Source organism: Herpailurus yagouaroundi, unplaced genomic scaffold, assembly GCF_014898765.1.
Source record: "Herpailurus yagouaroundi ecotype Mexico unplaced genomic scaffold, PumYag 295, whole genome shotgun sequence".
Taxonomy (NCBI): Eukaryota; Metazoa; Chordata; class Mammalia; order Carnivora; family Felidae; genus Herpailurus; species Herpailurus yagouaroundi.
In genome coordinates, this window is record NW_024412512.1 from 1649555 (window position 1) to 1668180 (window position 18626).

The 18626-nt window shown below is 48.0% G+C and overlaps 1 protein-coding gene across 2 annotated transcripts; it reads left to right on the forward strand.

Annotated features, from left to right (window-relative positions):
- Window positions 1-985: 985 nt before the first annotated feature.
- On the forward strand, window positions 986-15009 carry ZNF555 (zinc finger protein 555). 2 transcript variants are annotated; one of them, XM_040461916.1, is made up of 4 exons: window positions 986-1137; window positions 11434-11560; window positions 11995-12178; window positions 13283-15009. In XM_040461916.1, exons 1-4 carry the CDS (start codon window positions 1135-1137, stop codon window positions 14838-14840), a joined length of 1872 nt encoding a protein of 623 aa, XP_040317850.1. In that variant the 5' UTR covers window positions 986-1134; the 3' UTR covers window positions 14841-15009. The 2 variants fall into 2 exon arrangements, with proteins under 2 accessions (XP_040317850.1, XP_040317851.1); XM_040461917.1 differs by lacking the exon at window positions 986-1137 and adding an exon at window positions 9186-10288.
- The last annotated feature ends 3617 nt before the right edge of the window (window positions 15010-18626 follow it).

Below are 18626 nucleotides of genomic sequence, written 5' to 3' on the forward strand. Positions count from 1 at the left end.
CGTATAAAACCTTTTTGCAAACCCCCCCGATTTTTTTTTTTTTTTAATTCTGTTTGTAAATCAAGTGAGTGGTACCAAGCGTTTGGACGTCCAGACCCAGCCTAGGCACAGTTTTCTTAAGCGGGTAGGCCTTATTAGATACCTTGGGTGTTAAGCCCCCATTTATTAAGTGTTTTCAGGTCCGTCCCAAAGCCTTACAGAAACTTTGCTGTTGTTTCAAATCAGTTAAGATAGGAACTCAATTGCCTCGGGGACATCACGCTTTTAGTCTGCAGAATTTCCTGGGGACACAACTGAACCCTGATTCCAAATACATCTCTCTGCAGCGTAAAACGCACACCTGCGGGTTTCAAAAGCTGCCCGCACTGGGGCGGGGCGCCAGGTCCCCATCCCCGGCGATTAGCGGACCTCCAGCACCGGGACGGGGCCGGAGCCTCAGATGTCAAAGGTCACTCCTGAACCCGGAGCCCGACCCAGCCTTCCGTGCGGTGACGTCACTGCGTAGGGTCTTTGTTCTTGAACAAAGAGTACTCGTCCACGGTCACCTCGCCTCCGGGCCTTGCGGCCCTGTCTTCTCGGTCCCGGCTCCGGGCAGGGGACGCTCCGCGGCGAAACCGAGTCAGGAGGTCAGGGCCTGCCACGCCGCGCCACCGGGAGGCTCAACTCCCGGCGCACGTCCGGAGCGCGCGGGTCAGCCACGTGTGTCGGGACGGCCTGTCGCTCAGGTGCAGGGGTGTGGTCACGGAGAACCGTCCAATCAGAACGACAAGGGCGTTTCTCGAAACACAATCAGAGGCCCCGGGGCGGTGCTTGGAGAACTAGCCAATCAGGAGCTTGGGTGAGGAGCACTGTCCAATCAAGGGCACCAGAGGCGGGTCTCGGAAAAGTATCCAATCAGGAGCCCTGGGAGAGGAGGACCCCGAGCACCATCCAATCAGGGCGCGGGGGCCCGGAACACCGTCCAATCAGGCGCGGGGGCGGGCGCGCTTGCGGCCGCGTGGACGTGGCTCCGGGCAGGTCCCGGGGGCTCCTGCGCACCTGCCCGCGCGGACCCAGGTGTCCTCCTCTCACCTGCCCGGCCTTCGGGCCCGCGGGGAAGACGTCTTCCCCGGAGAGCTCGGAGCCGGGCCCGACATGGTGAGTGCGCGCGGCCCGGGCCGAGACCGGGAGTAGCTGGTTCCATCCGGCCGGAACCCGCTCCCTGCGGCCGCGGCCCGGGTGTCCCCGTCCCGGGGCTCCCGACCCGAGTCTCCGCCTTCGGGCGAGGGAGGGGGGGATGTTGGGGACTCGCAGTCCTGGGTTGCCCCCCACCTCGGGGGGCGGGCGAGGAGTGCGGGGGGACCTGTCTGGGGCCCTGGGCTCGGGGTGGGGGGACCCCCTGACAGATCATTGGCCCCAGGTAACCGCTCCTGGGAGGGACGTGGCAGACAGCGGACTGGGTCTGGGGCTGAGGGGAGAGGCGGTTCCGGCGCCTGGGTTCCCCTGCGGGGGGCTGGTGCGGCCTCCTGCGAAGCGTCATGCCCTCCCCTCAACACCTGCAGCGGGCCCGGGGTCGGCGCCCTTTGTTCGGGGGTGCAGTGCGGGGGTCCTGCACCGCGCCTGCCTGGTTCGTCCCCCCCCCCCCCACCCCACCCCCGAGAAGATGTATTCACTTACCGGAACCTCGGTGTTTTAGCAGATGTCAAACCCGTTTAGTTAATAGCGCGAAGGCGAGCATGAAATGTTTTCAAAGGAGTGGCTTTCAGAAAAACAAGAAAATGTCTTACATTCCATTTGTTAAAGGTTCTCTGGAAGTCCGTCCCCGTGTGTAGTAAGTTTCTCAGGTCTGTGCCTTTGGTGATGACAGGTGGAATCTCGGGCCTCCCCGGGAAAGGCTTTCTGGGGAAAAGAGTGTCCGAGGAATGGAGAACATCTCCCTTCCCGTGGGCTGCGGGGGAACGAATACCCTTCCGCAAAGCGTGGTAGGTCAGTTGGTAAATTAGAAGGATAAACCAGTCTGTGAGATTGGTTGGCCAATCTCGTTGAGTTGGCCGCGTGGAGCGTTTGTGACAGTACCCTTTCCTTTTATTGCTGATACACTTTGCTGTAATGTGCAACAAATTAGTGTCCATGGAAGGGGTAGGAATGCAAGCATCTTTGTTATTTAGAAGTCAGTCTTCTGTTACTGTCTCATGAATTAAAGTGTTCATCATTTCTGCCTCCGCTCTTCAGGGGCTGTCCCGCCGTGAATCGAGTTTCCCCGTAGGCCTGGACCCGTTTCCCATTGATTCGGCCGTCTTCCATCATGTCGGAGTGCTGTTGCCTTAAAATCCCGAGTGTCGGCAGGCCCTGCCTTGTTATTTAGAACACTTTGCCTGTCCTTGGACATTTGTTCTTCTTGTTAGATTTGCAGAATTACTCTTTGTCTAGTCCCCCCCAAAAAACCACACTTGGGCTTGTGGGTTTAATAGAATATTACGAAGACTGTAGGTCTGTCTTGGGAGGGTTGGTATCTTAGTAACAGTGAGATCTTGTCTCTGTGCTTTCTTTCCATTTATTTCTTTTTGGGTATTAACCCTTAATGGTTTCAGATTTTTCCATCTGGCTCTTTCTATAGCTTTCATTTTACTTATTTGATACTACTGAAATTTGGTTTTCACCATGGTATGTGTCATCTTTTTTAAATGAATTTTTGACTTGCTGTTAATGAAATTTGGTTTCATATTGAATTTTTATCCTGGAATCTTGTAAAAATCTTATTTTGTGACTGTCATTTTTGTTACGTCGGTGTCCCGTATATAGTTTTTAAAAAAATTTTTTTAACGTTTATTTATTTTTGAGACAGAGAGAGACAGAGCATGAACAAGGGAGGGGCAGAGAGAGAGGGAGACACAGAATCTGAAACAGGCTCCAGGCTCTGAGCAGTCAGCACAGAGCCCGGCGTGGGGCTCGAACTCACGGACCGTGAGATCATGACCTGAGCCGAAGTCGGACGCTTAACTGACCGAGCCACCCAGGCGCCCCCCGTATATACAGTTTTTAAGCTTAGGCACGAAGACCAGTGTTTGTTTTCTAGTATTGGACCTGTGTTTATTTTCTGGTGGTACCGGATCAGATCTCTAGTATAATGTTGATTAAATCAAGAGGGAGGTGCCGGGCATACCTGATTTGTACCCAGTTGTTTTGGAGGAAACAATGAACTTCATACCGTTTTATATGATCTTTGTTCTGTTTTTTTTTTTTTTTTTTTTTTTAACGTTTATTTATTTTTGGGACAGAGAGAGACAGAGCATGAATGGGGGAGAGGCAGAGAGAGAGGGAGACACGGAATCGGAAACAGGCTCCAGGCTCCGAGCCATCAGCCCAGAGCCCGACGCGGGGCTCGAGCTCACGGACCGCGAGATCGTGACCTGGCTGAAGTCGGACGCTTAAGCGACTGCGCCACCCAGGCGCCCCATCTTTGTTCTGTTTTGAACCTTCTTTCATTGGTTTTCCTTGACCAGGTTGGGCATGTTACCATTGTTTCCCAGTGGTAAGATTTTTTATGTACGATTGCTGAATATTATAAAATGGCTTTTGACGTCTCTTGGGAGCATTACACGTAAATCACACGAATTGGTTTTAGCATATTCTGTTGTGTGATATAGCACCAGTGCAGGAAAATGCATTTGACACAGGTTCAGTTGACAGATAACTTAAAAAAGAACACTCCGTGCAGTGAAATTCAGCCGTAAATGTAGAACAAGCCTTCACACGAGAAGCCCCACTTGAAGTGAACCCCAGGCAGGCCCTCTCCCTCTCCAGGGGTAACGAATACGTAGAAGTATATGAAGACTTGTATGTGTATATTTGTGGTTCTGCCCATAGAGTTCCGTACACGCATATCGTTACATGTGTGTATGTAACATGTACATGTGTGTATGTTTTTTAGCGATTTAGGTATCTAACTGCAGTATAATCAGAAATGATTAATTTTCCTGCTCTCCTCTCCTCTGCCCTGCAGCCAGTCATTCATATGTATCTATGTCAATAGCCACACAGAGATCAATGACACACAAACACACACGTCAACATATATACGTTCTTCCGAACCCGCTTGTGTGGCACATTTCCCGTAGTACGGCAACTTGATTTTCTTATTTATCATTTTCCTCCCAAGAGAATTTAAAATCCACGTGGTTCAGAATTCTTGTTTTGTTCAGTGCTGCAGCCCCGGTGCCCGCAGGTTCTAGGACCCAAGTAACCGCGACCTGAATACAGTTCACTCCGCGAAAGAGCCAGAGGTGAGGTCCTCAGACAGAGCGGTCCTGCAGGGACACAGGGCTCTGCCACGAGCAGGAGCGTGAGGGCATGAGGGCAGTAGGAGAGGTTCCTGTTGCCTACTCACCTTAGTGCCCGGCAGAAGTCCATGCATTCTTCTTACCACACTGGGAAACAGCAGTCACAACAGAGAAACCACCACACGGTGTGTGTACGAGTGCAGGCGTTGGAGGAGTTTCGGGGATGTTACCGACTGTCCTGCATTTCCTCTGCCGTGAGCCAGTTTTAATAATACCTGCTTTGCGGAGTTTTTAAGAATATCCGAGCTGATGCATACGAGGCTTTTGGCAGAATTTTTTGCATATACTGGGTTCTGCATGGCGCTTAAAAAATTAATTTCATAAAGGTGGTGGATTTGAGCCAGGTGTGTTGGGAGTCCCTGTCTCCATCTGCTGGGGCCGCTGTAACAAAAATGCCATAGACCAGGGGCGCCCGGGTGGCTCAGTCGGTTGAACGTCCAACTTCGGCTCGGGTCATGATCTCACGGTTTGTGAGTCCGAGCCCCGCGTCGGGCTCTGTGCTGACAGCTCAGAGCCCGGAGCCTGCTTTGGATTCTGTGTACCCCCCCCCCTGCCCCGGTCTCTCTCTGCCCCTCCCCAGCTTGCATTCTGTCTCTCAAAAATAAACATTTTAAAAATAAAATAAAATTGAGGCGCCTGGGTGGCTTAGTCGGTTGAGTGTCCGACTTTGGCTCGGGTCGTGATCTCACCGTTTGTGAGTCCGAGCCCCACATCGGGCTCCGTGCTGAGAGCTTAGGGCCTGGAGCCTGCTTCTGATTCTGTGTCTCCCTCTCTCTCTGCCCCTCCCCCAATCATGGTGTCTTTCTTTCTAAAAAATAAATAAACATTAAAAAAATGCCACAGACCAGGCGCTTATAAACAATATACATTTGTCTCTCACAGTTCTGGAGACCGAGAAGTCCAAGGTCAAGGTGTCTTGATGTCAGATTTGGCAGATTTCTGGCAGAATTCGTGTCTGGTGAGGACCTTTTCCTGGCTCACAGACAGTGGTCTCCTCACTGTGTGCTCACATGGAGGGACGAGGGAGCTCTCTCGGGCCTCTTATAAGGGCACTCACCCCACCTATGAGGGCTGAAGCCTCCTGGCCTAATCCCCTCCCCAGGGCCCCACCTCTCAGTACCCTCACACTAAAGTTAGGATTGAGGGGCGCCTGGGTCGGTTAAGCGTCCGACTTCAGCCAGGTCACGATCTCGCGGTCCGGGAGTTCGAGCCCCGTGTCAGGCTCTGGGCTGATGGCTCAGAGCCTGGAGCCTGTTTCCGATTCTGTGTCTCCCTCTCTCTCTGCCCCTCCCCTGTTCATGCTCTGTCTCTCTCTGTCCCAAAAATAAATAAACGTTGAAAAAAAAAATAAAAAAAAAATAATAAAGTTAGGATTGAACCTGAATTTTGGAGGGCACAAAAACATTTCAGTCCGTAGCAGTCCCCAAGACCACCCTTAAGTTCAGAGGTCCACTAGGAGGACTCCCAGGACTCAGCACGTAGTTGCGCTCACGGCCCTGATTTATTACAGCGCGAGAGAATACAGCACCAGGTCAGCAGAGGGGAGATGTGCCTGGGGCCAAGTCCCGAGGACACCAGCCACAGGGTTCCAGGTGTCCCCTCCGGGGACATCATGCAGGATATGCTCAGTCCCTCCAGTAGCCCGGAGTGAGGGCACATGTAAATGGTGTCTACCAGGGAAGCTAACGAGAGACTCTGGTACCGGGTCATGGAGACACCCTGTGCCTAGCACATACCAACATTCTAGACTCCCAGAAGGAAAGCTGGTCTTCAGCACAAGACATTACTAGCATAACAGGACATAGGGAGCCTCTCCTAACAGGGTGGTGGGAAGCCTTCCCAAATCCAAGTTCCTGTGAACTAGCCAAGGGCCAACCTTGGGAGCAGGACTCAGGCCTATTAAGTTAACACTTCTGGGGGCGCCTGGGTGGCGCAGTCGGTTAAGCGTCCGACTTCAGCCAGGTCACGATCTCGCGGTCCGTGAGTTCGAGCCCCGCGTCAGGCTCTGGGCTGATGGCTCAGAGCCTGGAGCCTCCTTTCGATTCTGTGTCTCCCTCTCTCTCTGCCCCTCCCCCGTTCATGCTCTGTCTCTCTCTGTCCCAAAAAAAATAAACGTTGAAAAAAAAAATTTTTTTTTTTTTTTTTTTTAAAGTTAACACTTCTGAACAGTCCGTTCCGGGGCACCTTGGGTGGCTCAGTCGGTTGGGCGTCCGACTTCAGCTCAGGCCGTGATCTCACAGCTCGTGGGTTCGAGCCCCGCATCGGGCTCTGGGCCGACAACTCGGAGCCTGGAGCCTGCTTCGGATTCTGTGTGTCCCTCTCTCTCCGCCCCTCCCCTGCTTATGCTCTGTCTCTCTCTGTCTCAAAAATAAATAAAAACATCAAAAACAAATTTTTTTGAACAGTCCATTCCTTTGGCCCTTGGACAAGACATCTTTACAGCAAAATTATTATCAGTGGTACCCTGTGTAGCCGAGTGAGACCAGTCTGCAGTATTGGTTTTGGTTATGCCCTTTATGGGTCCTGACTTGTCCAGTTCAAGCATATCCCGTTGCTCGTAAAGGTAAAGGTCTTAGAACATTAGGAGGCTTCATCCTCAAAATTTCTGTATTGTTTTATTTTCACCTGGCCTCAGGTGTCTGTTCTGGCACAACTCTGGCTGACTCGAGTGTCTTTCAGGGACAAGATAGTGTCCTGATGGGATATGCATTAGGCAGCCAGGTCAGCGGGTCCCCACTGTGGACTCTGGGGTGGGGGGGCTTGCCCTGGAGTTTTCAGTGCAGCCTATTTATTATTGTCTTAAAAAATATTTTTATTTATTTTTGAGACAGAGAGAGACAAAGCATGAACGGGGGAGGGTCAGAGAGAGGGAGACACAGAATCCGAAACAGGCTCCAGGCTCTGAGCTGTCAGCACAGAGCCCGGTGTGGGGCTTGAACTCACGAACCGCGAGATCATGACCGCATCCGACTTTGGCTCAGGTCATGAGTCGGACGCTTAACCGACTGGGCCACCCAGGCACCCCAGCCTATTTTTTTAACTTTATTTATTTTGAGAGGCCGAGAGAGAAGGGGGGGGAGGGGCAGGGGGAGACAGAATCCCAAGCAGTCCCCACGTGGTCAGCACAAAGCCCAACATGGCGCTCGAACTGACGAATCACGAGATCATGACCTGAGCCGAAGTCGGACGCTTACCCAACTGAGCCACCCAGGGCGCCCTCAGTGCAGCCTATTTGAAGTAACGCAGTCTGGTCCTTGTTAGCAGGGATGCCTGCGGTGGTCACCTTCAGACACTTTTGTGACCCACAACACTAGTTCGTCCACCTCACCGGTGGGGACGGCATCTGGGGGTGGTCTGTGCGGAAAGTAATGGAAACGAACAGCTTGATTTCAGATTGTCTCGTTGGAGAACAAGGCCTTCATCACCGGCAACCGCGAGTGACCCAGATGGACCACCTGGAGGTTTTCGTGGGTCAGGACCTCAGACAAGTGTCCTAAGTTTGCAGGGTTCCCGGTCAGAGTCCTGTTCCTGGAGCTTGCACCTGCTTTCAGAGCAGCCCAGCGTGCAGTGAGGCTGAAACAGCCATCGCGGACACCGCGGGCCGTTAGCTTGCAGTCAAGTTCAGGCGGTTTGCAATTCCCCAAATCACCAGGGGCCTCTTTTAGAAGCAGCAGAGCTGAGATGCTGCAGGGTCAGAACTGTGTGTTCCAAGCTGCACGTGCGGTCCCTGCTCTCATCGGAGTCCACGTGACGCACTGCCGGACCGTCGTCTGCGTCTAGCGGCCATCAGAAATGGGTTTTGGTGGGGCGCCTCGGTGGTGGTTCAGTCAGTTGAGCATTTGACTTCAGTTCATGTCATGATCTTGCAGTTTGTGGGTTCGAGCCCCGCGTCGGGGTCTGTGCTGACAGCTCAAAGCCTGGAGCTGCTTTGGATTCTGTATCCCTCTCTGCCCCTCCCCTGCTCACGCCCTGTCTCTCACCCTCTCAAAAATAATAAACTTAAAAAAAAAAAAAAAAAAAAAAAAAAAAAAAGAAGTATTTTTAAAAAACTCTTCGGCAAGCTGAAAACTTGTACTTAAAATTCCCAAAGCATCTCTCCATTTAGAGATTGCCTGCTTCACTGTTTCCCTCTGGTTGTGAACCTCCGGTAGGTAAAAACTCAGTAAAAAACCTAAACTTGTCCTACCACTTAGGAGTTTAAATTCCACCCCATGCACCAGTGGCAACAAGCAAGGGGGTTGTGTCCTGTTCACACTGTTTCCCTGCACTGATTGGGATGATTCCTTTAGCATTTATTACATTACAGGCATGTGGGTCCATTTTTATCTTCCTTGCAGATGCAGTAGCCACAAAACAAAACCAATTTGAGTAAAAAACCCACAAAACAACCTTTTCCCTTTTTCCTCATCACAAACTTATTTGAAGCCGTTTGAGTTCTGTAGTGTTGCCGTAACAAGTGACCATAAACTAGGTGGCTTCAGAACTCACTCTCAGATTCTGGAGGCTGGAAGCCCAAGATCAAGATGGCGGAGGGTTGTGCTTCTGTGTCATCCTGGTGTCTTACGGCCTCGGGCAGCCCCGGGTGTTCTTTGGTTGGTGACAGCATAATTCCAATCTCTGCACCCCATCTTCACGTGGCTGCCGTCCCTGCGTGTCCTTGACTTTGCATTGGCATTCCCCCTTCAGGATGCCACCAGCCAGATTGGATTCGGGCCCATCCTACCGACCTTGTCTTAACTGGGTTACATTTGCAAAGATCTTATTTCCAGGGAAGGTCACATTCATAGATACCAAGGGTTAGGATTTCAGCGTACCTTTTTGGGAGACAGCGTAGCCCACGATGAGGCCCTCGTAGTGAGTCCAGCATTTACTGGGTAACACTACAGCTGCCAGGGATGATCCCGGCTGCCATGTGAGGGGTGGGCCGGGAGGCTGCGGCAGCCCAGCAGCAACCAGGCAGAAGGATGAGGAGAGGATCCCTGCCCCTGTTCCCTTGGTTTATCTGAAATTCTGCTCCAGTCCTGGAAACTGATTTAACTAATTTTTTTCTCCCAGCGCAATGCAAACTTTTCAGATATTTTGCCCATCCATAGTTTACCCTTGGGAACCTGGGGGCCCTTTCTCCTCCTGCCTGGAAGAGAGAACAAAAATCCGAGACCTCACCAAAGCTGTGTTTTGTTTAAGTCTTCTCGCTCAGATAGCATGGCCCAAAGCAGCAGTATACCGAGTGCGCCAGCCCCCCTTGGGGATGGACCTGTGTCATCTTTACCTCGGTCAACTCTTGATTCATGACAGACTGCAGCTCAGCGGTCTCTCCACACCTTCTCTCCATACACATGGCTTCTGCTAGGTTTCAGTGAGTCAGGGGTGTTCTAGCAGATTCCACTTCTGATGCCAACTGTGTCCGGTGTCCCCCAAGACCATCCTTGTGTCCTGTGAGTAGGACCCTCGTGACTTAGCATATAGTTTTACTCATGACTGTGATCTGTTACAACAAACAGAGACACAGCAGAGTTAGCACAGGGAACAGGCACATGGGGAAAAGTGTTCTTTCCCGGTGGAGTCACACAGAGTGCCCCCAGCAGTGAGTCTTGACGACGCGGGAGGTACTGTCACGCAGGGAGTCTTGGTAGAGACCCAGCGCCCGGCATTTTGACTCCAGACTCCCAGAAGGAAGGCAGGTGTTGCATATTGACGTGTCACGTGCACAGCAGTTTAGACACCGTGGGTGAGATCAGTCAGGCTGGTGTGAAACCTGAAACCCATGTTCGCAGACACCAGCCTTGCCAGGAGTTGTGTCTATGAATAAAGTTAAGGCCCCTGATGGCACGCTTCGTACACACTAGGAGTGGGGATTCACTGGAAGAAGCACTACAGATAACTAAGAACAGTGCAGCTGACTCAGGGACCGGTTGCTCCCTGTGCGCGTCACGGGGATTTTCCCATTCAGCTGCTACCCTGTTGAACAGGTAAATTCTGGCAGCAGAACTGCCGACTGAGAGTATTTTCTCCTGCTCATAGATGTCAGTGGGCCGATGAACTTTTTAAAAGACCAGGGTTCAAGGGAGGCATGCAGCTCAGTGGGTCCTGTGCTCTCAGGGGTTGGCCTGACATGCTCACGTGCCCAGCAGGGGAGGGACAGGGGGAGGAGAGAAATTGAGAGCATGGCCTCTGGGATGATGTATGGAGGGGGGAGCTTTTACCTGCAACTTGATATGTGGGAGGGTTTCCTTTGTAGGAAGGCACTGCCCAACCCGATCTGTTTTTATCATCAAGGGCAAATTCACTGATGGGTGTTTTTGACTTCAGTTAACCCCCTGGTGGGATGGGACTGAACCTTATCTTCAGTACTCTTCTACGTTTCTGGTGGAAAGAGCTGCTTGTCACCAGATAACATTTGTCTGGTGGGGGTACGGCGGGCAGTCGCACTGAGACTTGGGAGTGTGGGGAATGAATGGATGCAGGTCTGAGTTCTCATGCCTGTTTCCTCTTCCCTGAGCTCTGACCTCTCAACAACTTTCTATCCTATTCCTGTATGACACAAATACATAAACAGTACTTCCTCAAGAGAATTTTGTCATTTAGCCAGTAGGACCTGTCTACTTAGGGCCTGGAGTTAAGATGTTGTGGTCAGTTGGCCCCTGCTGCAAGATGGATTCCACCAAGTCTCTCAGGAAGGAAAAGTCCCCAATCCTAGAGTGTGTTCTTATTTCATAAAACCTCACCCACGTTTGACCTGGGGCTTGACATGGTGCGCAACAGGGAAGGAGCGAAAGTAGTTTGTATCACAAAGGACCGGTGGGTCTTAAAATGCAAATATTTGATTCATTTGGAGAGCTGTTCTGTGAATTCTCCATTGTGGTCCGAACCCTTTGGTTAAAGGAGAATGAGGTTTGATGTGGTTGCAGTAAGAGTGTGAAGATAAGTTCAGTAGGGTGAGTGGTACTATTAAACTTGTGAGGAGGATGTAAGTGTGGACAGAGTGAGAGATCTGATGATCGAGTCATAGAGTGGACGTTGGGTGACCACAGGGTCTTGTCTGAATGTCCTGTGAATTGAATTGACTTGCTCTAGAGTCTCAACTTTCCTTCTGCACATATGTTGGGTGTTTTAGGACTCAGTGGCCTTTGAGGATGTGGCTGTGGACTTTACCCTGGAGGAGTGGGCTTTGCTGGATTCTGCTCAGAGGAAGCTCTACAGAGATGTGATGCTGGAAAACTTGAAAAACCTGGCCGCAGTGGGTAAGAATGACCTCATTCCTTCACGTGGTTGTTTGGAGAACAAGCATTTCTTACACATCAAGCCTGTTTCAAGATTTTAAATGTGGAAAGGGAATGCTTATTAATTAGTAAGCCAGGGTCACAACCATCAGAGAGCTAGAATCTTATAATGTCTGCATGAGAATGAGAATCTTTGTATTAAACTGATTTTTTTTTTTCTTTCTATAAAGCAAGCTCCCTTTGTGTCATCAGAAAATACCGATTTCATGGGTCATTAAGGAGCCCAATGAAGTTTATGTAATCGTATGAGAATTCAACTGCCTTCGTTCAATTGCTTACCGTTTTGAGCCCTCGTACTTGTATCGGTGAAGTCCCGATACAGCTAAAGTCTTTGTGTCATTTCAACTAACAGGTACCTTCTTCCTTTAAAACTTTTGTTCCCTTTTTGCTTTCAGATGATGAGACTCAATTGAAGGCCAATGGGTCTGTTTCTCAGCAGGATGCTTATGGGAATAAAATATCCAAGGGAAACAAATTGGCAAAGTTCACCAGAAATGAATCCTGGGCCTCTGTTTTAGGGAAAATTTGGGAAGAACTCAGCACGGAAGATCAGCCCACAAACCAGGGGAGACATCTGAGGTGAGCTGCACTCACAAGAGAAAGCAGTATTCCAGGAGAGAATCCTAGTATGTCATGAAATTTAAAAAGCAAAGAAAACAAGTCACCCACAGGAGCCTAGATCAAATTTGTTTACTCAGTGAGAATTTTTACAAAAAAAATTTCCTTAAATATGATGTTGATGTTGAGTGTTAGAAACATAATTCAGTTGGAAACAATTAGGAGGAAAAGCCCATGGTTTTTTTTTGGTTTTTTTTTTAAATTTTTTTTTTAACGTTTATTTATTTTTGAGACAGAGAGAGACAGCATGAATGGGAGAGGGTCAGAGAGAGAGGGAGACACAGAATCTGAAACAGGCTCCAGGCTCTGAGCCGTCAGCACAGAGCCCGATGCGGGGCTCGAACTCACGGACCGTGAGATCATGACCTGAGGCGAAGTTAGATGCTTAACCGACTGAGCCACCCAGGCACCCCGGAAAAGCCCATGTTTAAGAAATTGTTTTCAGGGAGCCTGGGGGGCTCAGTCCGTTGAGCACCCGCCTTTGGCTCAGGTCATGATCTCATGGTTCGTGGGTTCAAGCCCCGCATTGGGCTGTGTCCTGACATCTCAGAGCCTGGAGCCTGCTTCAGATTCTGTGTCTCCCTCTCTGCCCCTCCCTCCCTCACGCTCTGTGTGTGTGTCTCTCTCTCAGAAATAAGTAAACATTAAAAAAAAAAAAAAAAAAGAAACTGTTTTCATCATGCCTATGGTTCAATCTCCTCATGATATTGTTTACTCTGCTTTATCAGATAGCCTACACATTCACTGAAATTGATGAAAATGTAATCCTTTTTTTTTAACGTTTATTTATTTTTGAGAGACAGAGAGAGACAGAGCATGAGCAGGGGAGGAGTAGAGAGAGAGAGGGAGACACAGAATCCAAAGCAGGCTCCAGGCTCTGACCTGTCAGCACAGAGCCCAACACGGGGCTTGAACTCACAAACCATGAGATCATGACCTGAGCCAAAGTTGGACGCCTAACCGACTGAGCCATCCACGCGCCCCTAAGAATGTAATGCTGATACTTATTAGTAAATATTAAATCATTAGTCAAACTGTTGATAACATGCTTCTTCTTCTTAACAGAAATCCTGTGGTGGAGAGACTCTCTGAAAGTAATGGTCAGTGCAGGGAAGGCTCCAGTCAGATTCCAAATCTTAATCTGTATGAGAAAACTCTTTGCGGAGTTAAAGAGGATGAATGCAGTGAGTATGACAAAGTCTTCGGGCGTCACTCCGAGAGTCACATCGCCATGCACGCTGGACACAAAGCGTATCAGTGTCAGGAGTGTGGGCGGGCCTATACCTGTCGTGCACACCTAAGAATGCATGTGAGAACCCACAACAGAGAGAGATCCTACGCGTGTAAATTATGTGGAAAAACCTTTCCTCGTACTTCTTCCCTCAACCGGCACGTAAGGATTCACACTGCTGAGAAAACCTATGAGTGTCAGCAATGTGGGAAAGCCTTCATTGATTTCTCAAGTCTTACTAGTCATGTGAGAACTCACACTGGAGAGAAGCCATATAAGTGCAAGGAATGTGGGAAAGCCTTCAGTTATTCCTCAACTTTCCGGAGACACATGATAACGCACACTGGAGAGAAGCCCTATAAATGTAAGGAATGTGGGGAAGCCTTCAGCTACTCCTCAACTTTTCGGAGGCATATGATCTCACACACTGGGGAGACACCACATAAATGTAAGGAATGTGGAGAAGCCTTCAGCTACTCCTCAGCTTTTCGCAGGCACATGATCTCACACACTGGAGAGAAGCCCTACGAATGTAAACAGTGTGGGAAAACCTTTATTTACCTGCAGTCCTTCCGGAGACACGAAAGGATTCACACTGGAGAGAAACCCTATGAATGCAAACAGTGTGGGAAAACCTTCATTTATCCCCAGTCCTTTCGAAGACACGAAAGGACTCATGGTGGACAGAAGCCCTATGAGTGCAGCCAGTGTGGGAAAGCCTTCAGCCATCCCTCGTCCTTTCGAGGGCATATGAGAGTGCACACTGGGGAGAAACCTTATGAATGCAGTCAGTGTGGCAAAACTTTCAACTGGCCCATCTCCTTACGAAGACATATGAGGACACACAACAGAGAGAAACCCTACGAGTGCAAACAGTGTGGGAAAGCCTTCAATTTGTCTGCTTGCTTTCGAGAACATGTGTGGATGCATCCAGGAGACAAGTCCTATCAATGCAAGCTATGCGGGAAAGCGTTCTATTGCCACATATCCTTACAGAAACACATGAGAAGGCACACTGCAGAGAAACTCTATGAATGCAAGCAGTGCGGGAAAGCTTTCAGTTGGCCTGAACTCCTGCAGCAGCACGTGAGAACACATACCGCGGAGAAACCCTATGAATGTAAGGAATGCGGGAAGGTCTTCAAATGGCCGTCATCCTTGCCGATACATATGAGAGTGCACACTGGAGAGAAACCCTATGAATGTAAGGAGTGTGGGAAGGCTTTTAGTTGTTCCTCATCCTTAAGAAGACATGTAAGGATACACACTACCGAGAGACACTACTTATGCACTGCGGGAAATTCTGCAGATGAATTCATGCCCCATGCTTCAGAAAATCCACACCAGGAGAGAAAGCTGATAAAAGTTGTAAATATGGTACTGCCTTTGTGAGAACCCCATCAAAGTGGACCCATGGGGTGTGCATTTCTAGTTCTTTTACAGATAAAAACTTGGGTGCAGAATAGCTCTCCAAGTACTCTTAGCTTTCATACGAAAGTTTGCAAATACTATGTTTTCCCCTACATTTCAGTAAATAAACCTATCTTTACAGTTTGTTGGACTCCTGGTGATTTGAAGTGTGTTTTTAATATGTAAGTAGTCTTAGTTTTTTAGTTCTTTAAATTCTTTAAGGGGTTTTTGGAACAATGACACTTTGGTATTTCTTGGGATTTTCTCACTAGCTTGGTGTGGCAGATCCTGGGTATCACCTGTTACGTATTTTCTGCCATACTGAGAATCTATTTATTTGATTTGGCCAGAGGAGCCTTATTGCATTTGCTTTACAAATATTTTGCAGAAATTGATAATTATGCAGAGTTCTTCAAAGCATAGTCTCATGTGAATTGTCACTTTCAACTTTTTCCCTTTGCTCCTTGCCCTTGAGTGTGATTGGAAATTGGACAGTAGGCTTTTACTTGAGAGATACTTTGCAACCATGAGATATAAGATACAGAGTTTGAGGTGGTTCTTCCAGATTGTATTATGTCAACATGGGCAGTGTTGGAAACTACATTTCCCAGAAACCCTTCCCTTTACGTTCAGATTTACCAATAGCCTAACTTGGCACGAGATTTGGAAGGTGGAAGTGAAGAAGCCATTTCTGTTTGGAGCCATATTAAAGTGTGATAGATGCAAAGGAGCTTTTTTCCCCTGATTTTGGCGCTGCCAATCAAGAGTATCGTGCAAAAGAAATGCCATGTGCTTGATTCCCATTTTTCTCAGATTGCAGGCTTCCATGAATGTCTTCCTGAGCTGCGTATAAAGGATCCATTTGTGTGGTCTTGCACTCACAGTTTGGATATTCTTACAAACTCTGATGTGTCCTCTAGACCACTGTTTCAGACTCATGGTTAGTGATCTTTTCTGATACTATGATTTCACTCTTCTCTAGATCTTCACATATGTGTATAAGGTCTAATTTGTATAGTGAACGCCTTATTTTCAATACTTCTAGTGACTCTGTGATCCTGATTCTGCCATAAAAGCTACAGTGTTGCTACAAAGCAAAATAACACATGGGACTTAGTTAACCTATCACATCTTGTAGTGTGCTGAGTCAGTCCTTCAACGTGAGAAAAACACACCTTCGTATACTAGATTTGGGAGAGCCAAATGCTGTTTCTTGCTAAGGGTTTTACTGTTATGTTTGATTATGTGTCACTAAAAACAGTATGTATTTTATCAAGGGAAATCTTTTGTAGATATTTCCTAGAAATACACAACTTACAGTGTTTTTATATCATCTGTGCACTTACTGCATTACTTTTCTGGGGCTGCTGTAACAAAGTACCACAGTCGGGTGGCTTAGGACAACAGAAATTTTGGTCTCATGGTTCTGAAGGTAGAAGTCTAAGTTCAAAGTATTGGCCAGACCATGCTTCCTCTGAAGGTGCTAAGGAAGGGTCTGCTCCAGCCCTCTCCTAGCTTTTGGTAGTTCATTGGCTTGTGGCGATATAACTGATCTTTACTCTGCATTCTGCCCACATGCGTGTTTATCTCTTCATCTGGGGTTCTTTTTATAAGGACCACACATATCAAGTTAGGGCTCATCCTATTCCAGTATCACCTCCTCTAATTATATTGGTGGTAACTCTGTTTCTAAATAAGATCACATTCTGAGGTGCTGGGGATAGGACTTTGGTGGACAATTCAACCCGTAACTCTACCAAATGCTATACTCTTTTTCATTTACTGAGAGAACACATTAAAATATCCCATGGCAATTATGCATTCCGGATCAACTGTAATTTTGGTAAGCATTATACATTCTAAGTCAGTATTTCCAGGTGCATACAACTTAAGACATTTTTGTCGTGTAACTTTTTTTATTGTTGCATAGGAATTTCCTATTAAACTGATTTCTTACTCATTGCTAATAAAACCTTAAATAATTGTTTTGTCAAAGCTTTCTAACTCAAACCACTGGGAACACACTGGTAGTCAATGAAAATTGGGTGCATTGAATTCAAGCAATTTGAGTGAACACATGGACAGTGGGATGTATCAGTCAGAGGGTGTTTGGAAGGATATATTTTCAGATTTTGGCTTGTGTTTGGTGATTGTAGAAGGCAGAAATAACTGAATTTAGCTAACTAAAATTGGTAGAGCAGTCATTGAGAAGAAGGGTTGTTTTTAAAAAAAAAAAGTTTTAATTTTAATTCCAGTTAACATAGTGCTATGTTAGGTTCAGGTCTACAATATAGTGATTCAACATTTCATACAGCACACGGTGCTCATCACAAGTACATTCCTTATCCCCATCACCTATTCAACTCATCCCCCTACTCCATCCCTTCTGGGAACTGGCAGTTCTCCATAATTGACAGTCTATTTCTTGATTTGTCTCTTTTTTTCCCACTTTTGCTGGTTTTGTTTCTTAAATTCCACATATGGGTGAAACCATATGGTATTTGTCTTTCTCTGACTGTTTTCACTTAGCATAATACTCCAGCTCCATCCTTGTTGCAAATGGCAAGATTCCTTCTTTTTTATGACTGAATGATCCATTGTGTGTGCATCTTCACATCTTTATCCATTGATCTATCAGTGGACACTTGGGCTGCTTCCATATCTTGGTTATTGTAAATAATGCTTCTGTAAATATCGGGCTGCACGTATCCCTTTGAATTAGTGTGCTTACATTCTTCAGGTAAATACCCAGTAATGCGACTGCTGGATCATAAGGTAGTTCTATTTTGAAGTATTTGAGAAACTTCTATATTGTTTTCCACAGTGGCTGCACCAGCTTGTATTCCCAGTAACCATGCACGAGTGTTCCTTTTTCTCCACATGCTTGCCAACACTTGTTTTTTCTTGTGTTGTTGATTGTAGCAATTCTGACAGGTGTGAGATGATACCTCATTGTGATTTTGATTTGCGCTTCCCTGATGATGAGTGATGATGAGCATCTTTTCATATGTCTGTTGGCCATCTGTAGGTCTTCTTTGGAGAAATGTCTGTTCATGTCTTCTGCCCATTTGTTAATTGGATTTTTTGTTTTTTGGGTGTTTGAGTTTTAGATATTCTTTATATATTTTAGATACTAATCCTTTATTGAATATGTTGCCTTTTAGTTCTTAAAAAGTTTTTTTTTTCTGTTTATATTTTAGAGAGAGAGAGACAGAGTATGAGCCAGCTAGAGGTAGAGAAAGAATACACCATCACTCTCGAACAGAGGTGCCCATTTGTTTTCAAATCCCCCAAACCTAGTCAGTGATCTTAGTTCCCTGTCTTTGTCATGTCTCACAAAAGGAATGCCTGTATATAGTCTTAGAAGTCTGTAAAACTTGATGCCATTCGGACGTCACGGCAGCCCCACCGGGCTGAGAGCACGTGCCCCATGGCCACAGCAGCCCCTATTCCCGCAGGAGCCCCTGCTCATCGCTCCCTACCTTGGCCGTGTGAACAGTCTCAAACCCTCAGTGAAGTCACTACTGGATGTTTGGTCAGGGCCCTCAGGTAGGTGCATGCACACTCACACCTGTTGTCCCTCACTCACCTGGCAGTGTTCTGGAATCTTCTGGCCTGAGGACTGAGGCTGCGGCACAAGCACTGTCGGCGCCGGGACTCCTCACCACAGCTCATGCCTACCCGCCGCCCATCAGGGACTACAACGCCACCTCACCAGTGCACATGCGCATTTGTACCAACACCCGTGCTCTGCGTTCCGGTTCCGCG

Coding starts and splice junctions, on each gene's coding strand:
- ZNF555 (XM_040461916.1), top strand. Junction 11,561..11,994: donor GAAAAACCTGGCCGCAGTGG/GTAAGAATGACC, acceptor TTTTGCTTTCAG/ATGATGAGACTCAATTGAAG. Junction 12,179..13,282: donor AACCAGGGGAGACATCTGAG/GTGAGCTGCACT, acceptor TCTTCTTAACAG/AAATCCTGTGGTGGAGAGAC.